At 33.3% G+C, this 8,713-nt stretch overlaps 1 protein-coding gene across 1 annotated transcript; it reads right to left on the minus strand.

Moving 5' to 3' along the window:
- Positions 1-1,019: 1,019 nt before the first annotated feature.
- LOC114298580 (Serine carboxypeptidase S28 family protein) lies at positions 1,020-7,660 on the minus strand. Its single transcript, XM_028243183.2, has 10 exons — positions 7,114-7,660; positions 6,033-6,219; positions 5,784-5,917; positions 5,571-5,683; positions 5,319-5,442; positions 3,773-3,922; positions 3,494-3,649; positions 2,763-2,842; positions 2,626-2,675; positions 1,020-1,481 (listed from the first exon to the last, which is right to left on the minus strand). Exons 1-10 carry the CDS (start codon positions 7,507-7,509, stop codon positions 1,342-1,344), a joined length of 1,530 nt encoding a protein of 509 aa, XP_028098984.2. The 5' UTR covers positions 7,510-7,660; the 3' UTR covers positions 1,020-1,341.
- Positions 7,661-8,713: the final 1,053 nt, after the last annotated feature.

Here is an 8,713-nt window from a genome sequence, read left to right on the forward strand (position 1 = left end):
ACATATAATAAAAATTAATTTGATAAATAAATAACTAAATAAATGTCTAAAAGATTTATCAATTTTACATAATTTTATCTTTGGTGGATAGAAACAATTTTTAAAATTTAAAAATATTTTTTTGATATTTATTTTGGTCAAATGAGTTTATATTTTATCAAATTGACAATTTTGCCCTTAACATTAAGCAATGGTATCTTCAATTGTCCTTATTTGGAACAAATTTAAAATTCAGGGTCAAATGTGTTACAATTGAAAAGTTATGGATCAAAGTGACACGAGTCACAAACTATAAGAACTGTTAGTGTAATTTGCCTTTTTTAGACACACCTAACATAAATACACTTAAAAAGTATAATATTTGTAAAAAAATAAAATAAAAATCTTTAAAAAATTCACTAAATACAAAAAAAAAAAAAAATGAATATTCAATACATTTTTCGTATTTTTGTATATTTATTAATTTTTTAAAATAATTTTTCATAAATATTTTACTATTTAGATACATTTAAGTAAAGTGTATCTAAAAAAATAAAAAACTTACTTAAAATTTTAAAAATATTCACTATAAATAAAAATAAAAAACAAACAAAAACAAAAAAACTCAATTTTCAAAAAGCTGAAACCAACATACTCATTTTCTTTTTCTTCCCCTACTCTTTTTGACTTTGTTTAGGAACAAATTATTCTAATAACTTCAAAAATTTTTAACTAAAATATGAAATACAAAATTTCATATATTTAAATTGACTTTTTAATTTTTAACCAAAAAAATATAGAGAATAAAATCTTTGAGTTTTTGATATAATTTGTTAACTTTTTAATTTTTTTTTAGTGATTTTTTTAACTTTTAAACTAAAATTAAATGTTGCCATTCTCCCTTGCATCTCTAATGAAGCAATTTATTCCGTTAATTCAATAAATTCTACTATTAGAGTTTCTATCTCTATTTATAAACAAATTATTGGTATATTGAGAGAGAGAGAGAGAGAGAGAGAGAGAGAGAGAGATTTCCAACATTTACTTTGACAAGTTTCTATAATACTAATTAAATTATTAATTAATTGAACCACATCTTACAATAGCAAATGAAAACATAAATATAGTCATAAAAGTGATTCTTCAATTCCTGGGGACATTGTTGGAAAAAACAGATTGTGTTTATGGTTCCTGAAAGCGGGATCTAAACATGGTAGCAGTTGTTTACACTCGATAATTTTGAGTGTTTGCTTTGACGAAAATGACAAACCTTACCATGTACAATATTGTTACTTGATCATGTGGAAAAATGGAGCAAGAAAAAGTTGGTGAGTGGAAGTTCCACAAAGCTTGAAGCTCTCTCTACATGTCCGAAAATGGCTTCTTTTCCAGGTAATAATCATTAAGCCAGCCTTGAATCAGTTTGATTTCGGTTGCCCTCTGCTCCACCAACCAATCAGTATCCTCAGCAGTCGCTGCTCGCAAATCCAAGTGATGGGCACCTACAAGAAACAAAGACAGCCACGAGTTTGTTTCATTAATAAATAAATAAATAAATAATTTTGCTTCACGTTCCGTTCGTTTCGACGAAAATATTTTTCAATATTTCCTACTGTGTTTCGCCATTTTGAAACATATCTGCTAGTGGTGGGGTGGTGGTGGAGGTAATGGAGGTGGGGTGTGGTCGCACTAGTAGTGCGGTGGCATTCGTAAGACTTCGTCTGAAAAATAGTTTTCACCTTTCAAAAGTGAAAAATACTTTCCACCTCCATGGATCACGAAAAACAATTTCCGTTAACTTTTGTTTTCATCATACAAAACACTAGAAAATGCAAAAAATATTTTCCGTTCAAAACAAACGGATAGCTTCTAAACCAAATTGTTTCCCAAATTTGGTATGAAAAAAAAAAAAAAATCTTATGCGTGGTCAGAGGTGCACCAAACAAGAATGTATTAGTAGTCAAGTTTGTTATACAATAAGTATGACGTTTTCATTTTACAAAATACTATATTTTAGTACGTTAATGTTTAAAAATCAAAGAAGTGTCTGAGAAATATGAAATATAGTACTTATCTAAATATAATATATACTAGTGCATGCCTATAAATAATGTTGGGATCAAATTTGAAATCAAGATATGAGAAAGAGAGGGGGGTTGTGGTGCAGAGTGAAATGTAAGATTATTCATGGGATCATGGGAGGGTGAGTGGAAAAAGAAGAAAGTAAAAGAGAGAAGAGAGAGAGTAGAAAATATACACGTAGGACATTTTTTTGAAAATACATCTCAGTCATTGTTTTGTAGTTTAAATAAATCTAAACTGTCCAAATGTCTTAGTAGGACAAAAATATATTGAAAATTCAAAAACTCTCCTACTTTATTATATAGATATATATATATTCGTGTCTTGGTGTAAATGACATAAGAATTAGATAAATCTCGTATTCAAACACATACTTGCAGCCAACACGGGTACTCCAGTTCATATAACATAGGCCAATAGAATTGGACCAAATTCTCCTATCTATATTCTAAATTTCTAACAATATATGTGTTTCCATCGAGGATTTGAGGTTTTTTGCTTTTACTACATGATAAATCTAGCAAATTGCTAAGAATCAAAGTTGATATTCAATTCCAGAATTACCTTTTTCTGTGACGAGCGCAACAATAGTTTCAGATACGTCCTCCAGAACACTACAACAGAAGTTAGCAACATCCATCAAAGCTCAAAACAATAAACATTCGACAACACTAACATCACATAAACGATGAACACATTACCTGCCACCACTCCAGGGATCCAATAGACCATTTGAGAAAATGATGTTACTTCCGAACATTTTCAAGGCAGTCTTGAAATCCTTCACATGGAAAGTCGAAAACATCAAACTCAAGTTATGAGATCAAAGAAGCTAAAAGGTCCGTCTCATGCAATACAAAAACAAGACAACACAAGGAGTAATGACACAATTTCCCAACAAACTATTAAATAAAGTATAAATGAATAGAACTGAATATTATAATTTAAACTTTGAAGACATTATTGCTCTCTATTTGGAAGTGGAAATCCTATGTTATCACCTAGTTACGACTCATGATTCATTCCCTCTACATAAAATTTTGCATGTCCACATAATTATATAGCCTATTTATTTGGATTTGAAATTAGCCTTAGCCAGAAAGTCAAATTTGGACAGGATATGTTGTAGTACTACTACAAAGTGTAAAGTTCAGAAGAAGGTTACATATTTCAGAATTATAATACAAAAGTACATTAATTTACTTTCTTTTCATTTCAAAAAAAAAAGGGAAGAAAAACGAAGGAAGTCATCTTCACATTTCTATGAACTAGTAATTATTTAATTAACACTGACCGGACCTAATGTAGGAAGTAGCTTTGTATAATCTAAGAGATGATGAAGAGATTAGGAGATGATGGAGAAATAATATTGCCAATCAATGTAATACACTATGGAAGCCATCAATAAATTTATAAATCACCATTCACTTACATGGCCACCGAATTCTGTGGTTATCCATTTAGGTCTTGGTTTGACACGAAACTCCTTCCAGCATTCCTCTTGAAAAGAAGTGTAGTTAAAATCATATGCTGAAAACATACTAGTGTCTCGGCTACTAGACATTGGCATAACCATCTCAGTGCAAGCCTGTAAATGGAATAGGAAACGAAGGAAAGAGTATTTAAGTATGGTACCCTTGAGAAACATTTACGCTCAAGCAAAAACAGGGGGGAAAAAAAAGAAAATATGCATATCATAGCACTTGTAGACCTGCCAGTCCCAACCATCTAAGCCATGAGGGTCGTCATCCAGTTGAAAGCAGTCAACATCACCGGTGTAATTGTAGTACACGCTTACTCCTTCAAATATGCGATCCAAAACACTAGTCCCATCAGGGCAATCGTCAATCTTTTGACAAACCTAGCAAAAAGAAAAGTGATGGTTGAATATATTAGTAAATAAATAGGAACAGATCAGATTCATCATAATCATGTCATGCTAGCTACCTATGTCTTTATTTTACTATTTAATAACCTATGATTATGGGGGTGTTTGGGAAGAAGTTTTTTAGTTTTTTTGGCTAAAATAGCACTAAAAGACAAAAATAAACTAAAATAACTAATAAGACAAAATGTCACATCAAATTCATAATCATTTCATCTTTTCTCTCACAAACATCACATTCAACTACAAAAAAAATCTAACTATCTTCTCAAACACACAAATTTTACTCTTCTAAAATAGCCAAAAACTAAAATAGCCTACTAAAATAGCAACTTCCTAAACACCCACTATGTCATGCTACCCCTTGGTTGGTGACCTGGAGGTCATGGGTTCGAGTCGCGGAGCTAGCCTCTCCGTTTGCGAGGGTTAAAGACTGCATACATCAATCCTTCCTCAAACTCCGCTTAAGCGGGAGTTTCGTGCACTGGGTACACCCTTTAACAACCTATAATATATGAGTAAAAAGTACATTGAAATATGCAAAAAAAAATGTATAGAAATATATAAAAGTGTATGGGAATGTGTGATTGGAGTTCCAACTTTTATGGGATTATTTGGTCCTTGACCAACATCCAGTGAGCAGTGGTTAGTAGGACCCATGTACTAGAGCCACTCAAATCCATAAAAGAAAAAGTTAAAATAACATGAATCTATAAGCTATGTACTTGAAGGCAGTGTCTAGCATTCATGTACTTGAAGGCTATGTACTTGAAGGTAGTCCCAAATGCCCACGGGTGGTTCGATAAATTTATTATAATATTTAAAAAATAAATAAATATTGAAACTGCTGGGAAGGTGCAGGATCAGAAATGTGTATCAGCAATAATATAAAATAAGATTTTCATAGAAGTAAGGACGGTGACAAGCAACAAATTTTCAGATAATCGGATCACCAAAGCAACAGAAAAGTGCAATAAATGCACATCAACAAAACATATACTTCTAATCATGGTATCAATTTTAACAAAACTTCTCTAATAGCACAAGGAACTACTAGTTAGATTGACCTTATTGAACAACAAGTTCTCTATATGATAGAGAACAGGTAGGCCCTTGTGTCATGCTACTTTCACTTTATGAAAGGATAAATAACTAAAACTTATCAGAAAGTGAGAATTTTTAACATAGTTCACTACAGAACCTAAGAAAAAGTTTAGAAACACATAAACGGATCACAAAACCGGACACAACCCTCTCACATGAGGTGAGTTCCACACCCATGTGAGAGGATTGTATCTGGTTCTATGATTGATTTCTATGCAAGTAGAAGAACTGTATAACCTAAAATTTCTGCGAGAATTTTCTAACCAACCTCTTTTATGGGGTTTCCAGGCAAAGGCATCATAAAGTTAGCAGGATATGGATAGTTCACCATCGCCAAATAACTATAAGCAGACTCCAACCAGTTAGAAAGATCATCCGTATTTTCCAGTTTCCTGTCATTCATTTTTTATCCAATCAGTCTTCATAAACCAAACTAGCAAATCAGGAGACATATTGACATTGATACTGCAAGAGCGTGTACATGAGATTGAAAGCGAACATTGCATGCACAAGTTCTTACTGGCAGAAATGGAAAGTTTTGGTCAGTCGCAGAAGGCCATCATTTTTCAGACCCTCAGATACAAGTTCGTCCCAAGACTCTTTTATAGTGTTGAAGCAGGTAGTGCTTTCACGCTGCGTGGATAAGAGAGAAGAAGTTTCACAAAGCAGAAAATATGCTTGTACAATTAATACACAAAATGAAGTAAACACAAGTAAGTCTAGAACAACGAACTCTGAAACTATTGGACACAATGTCATAAAATGTTTCCGGTGGCACAATGTCTTCAAATTGAAGAACAGGTGCTGAAGAAGCAAGTGCTCCGATTGCAATGTGAGGGTATTTGAGTCTCATCCACGCAGCCAACACTGATCCATTCACAAGACAAAAGATGTTTAAGTATAGGTCACAGTGGACAAAAACATAAACCATTTTGAGTTCCTACAAATGTAAAATTAATTAGAGAGAATAATGCTGTATTACTTCCACCATATGATCCGCCGAACAACACTACAGGGCAGGCCTCGGCAGACAAATTTTTTTTCAGGTCGGTAATCAATACAGCAAAATCAGCAAGTGCTTGCTCAGCCGTAAGATGTGATAAAGTGGTAGCATTTTTATATGCCTCATCACCACTTCCATAGGGCATCGACTTGCCATAGTATCGATGCTGCCAACAAAATTATCAAGTAATATCATGTATGTATGCCAAAGAGAAACTGGTCTCACAATTTAATTCTGCAACTTGTTAGCTCAAATAAATAAGAATTGAAATAAATAAAAGATCAAAATGGCGCATTCAATCATAATAATACAATCATCAAATGTATTCTATTTGGGTGCCGAGAAAATGTAGGAAAATAAATGAAAAACAAATCAGGACTGGAATCATAATCGTCAGACCCAATGGTATCAAAACATTCTGCTTCAGTTGAGCTCTTCTCTCAGATGTTCAAAAACAAAAAGGAGAATTAGAGACCCCCCCAAAAAAAAAAAAAATCAAAATTTTCATTTTTCTGCTTTCTCAGAAACTGAAGGGAGAGGGGACGAGACTTTGTGGATCAAAACAAAAGATTTTCAATCATATTCTTCGTAGGATCGATCAATTCAAAATGCTGATTCAAACAAACAGAGATGAATACACAAATATAACCAAGCGCACGCATATATCTATCCTATTCTAAAACACACAGCTTGTTTAGAAGTCTCACTTTTCTTCTTCTTCTTTTTTCTTTTTCTTTTTTTTCAAGAATGCCCATTTTGTTAAAAAATACAGTAAATAACTATTAACCCATTTTCAAATTCAACCAATCTTAATAATTGATCAAATTCATTACAAATCATCACATGCAACTACTATGAAGTACAGAAAGTTTTAAAATTTTATTTTTTTCAAAAATACCCATATTGTTAATTGCTCTAATAAATGCCAACAATATTCAAATTCAACCCATTTTTCGCATTCACCAAATTGACAAAATGACAAAAAAAAAAGTTAGATACAAAATTACGAACCCATCACATTTGTATCACAAACAGACAATTACAAGTATATTGTTCTTACTTCGGGGAAGATAACCATGGCGCCGAATCGAGGTGCGAGTTCCCAGACGAAGCCGGTGTTGTCTGCGAACCACTCAATGTCGCCCTCGTTCCCACAGTAGAGGAAGATAGGACCCAATTGACTCGGACCCACCCAGTGGTCGTCGTTGATCAGGTACCGTTGATGGAAAGTTGGAAGATCGGCGAAGCTGAAATGGTCGAGAGGCTGCTCGAAGTACCGGGTTTCGTACTGGTATTGTTGTTGGGTCATGGATTGGGGTTTTGTGAGGAGAGAGGATTTGCCGAGGAATCGAGGGACCCATTTGGAAGAAGACCGAAACGAAGCTGAGGCTGCGGAGAGAGAGAGAAGGAAGATAAGAGAGAGAGTGAGAAGTGGAGTGATGGGTTTAATCGCCATTGTTATCTGACTGAGTGAGTGAGTTGGGTCAACAGAAGAATTCAGGGTTGGGCATAGTTTGGGAAGTTGGTTTTGGTGGACTAGGGCCTAAAAAAGTTAAAAAAAAAAAAAAAAGAAAAAAAAAAAAAGTTATTTTAGTACCAAAAAAAAAATCAAATTCAATTCATAATTATTACACTTTCTTTTTATAAAAAAAATTTAAAAAATTAAAAAGTCAAAAAAATCTTTTTTAAACCAAACTTTTTAATCCCAAATTAAAATAATCAAAAAAACTAAAAAATCAACACACCTCTTAAACGGAGGCTTAGGAAGTTTGGTTGGTGCAGAGAGGAAGTGAAACATGGTACTTTTCAGTCAACCTTTTATAATAATAATAATAATAATAATAATAATAACAATAACAATAACAATAACAATAACAATAACAATAACGTGTAATTAATTTAACAGTTCTGATTCGTAGTTCAAAAGTTTGTGGTTATAGAGTGGCTCGATATTAAAATGATGTTGTTTTGGTGTCTTCATTTCTTTTTTTTTTTTGCCTTTCTTCGCGTTTTTCTAAAGATGGAAAAGAAGAAGAAGAAGAAAAAGGAGCTGAGTCTCCTACGCTGCTGGGTTCATCAACATTTTTTTTTTTCCTTCATCTTCAGATTTTGAACATCATCATCATCTTCATCAAATCCAGATCTACTAAAAAAGGGATCATGAACATCAACATCTTCATCATCATCATCTTCGTCAAATCCAGATCTACTAGAAAGGGGATCACCGACATCAACATCTTCATCAACAAAGTTTTTTTTTTTTTTTTTATTCCTTCATTTTCAATCCAGATCAACATCATCAACAGCAATTTATTTATTTATTTTTTACTTCATCAACCCAACAGATTTTGAACATCATCATCTTCATCATCTTCAACATCATCATCATCTTCATCAAATCCAGATCTACTGGAAAGGGGACATCACCGACTGCCATCACCGCCATCATCGACGATCACCGACCGCCTCCTTCTCTCTCCCTCTTCTCTCCTCTCTCTCTCTCTCGCCTCCTCTCTTCCTCTTCTTTTCTTCTCCTCCTCTCTTCCTCTTTTCTCCTCTCTCTCTTTTTTGTCTCTCTATTCGAAAAGCAAGAAAAGGAGAAGAAAAAAAATAAAAAAATAAATCAAAGCCCAAAACGATGTCGTTTTGGGCTTCGAGCC

The sequence above is a fragment of the Camellia sinensis genome, chromosome 4 (assembly GCF_055761805.1).
Source record: "Camellia sinensis isolate YWXY chromosome 4, ASM5576180v1, whole genome shotgun sequence".
Lineage (NCBI taxonomy): Eukaryota > Viridiplantae > Streptophyta > Magnoliopsida > Ericales > Theaceae > Camellia > Camellia sinensis.

Excerpts from the sequence above, each read along its gene's own strand:
- LOC114298580 (XM_028243183.2), bottom strand. The coding sequence starts at position 7,509 with ATGGCGATTAAACCCATCACTCCACTTCTCACTCTCTCTCTTATCTTC. Across the intron at positions 5,443-5,570 it reads AAAACTTTCCATTTCTGCCA|GAAACTGGAAAATACGGATG; the intron begins GTAAGAACTTGT and ends AATGAATGACAG. Across the intron at positions 2,676-2,762 it reads GATCCCTGGAGTGGTGGCAG|TGTTCTGGAGGACGTATCTG; the intron begins GTAATGTGTTCA and ends CTTCTGTTGTAG.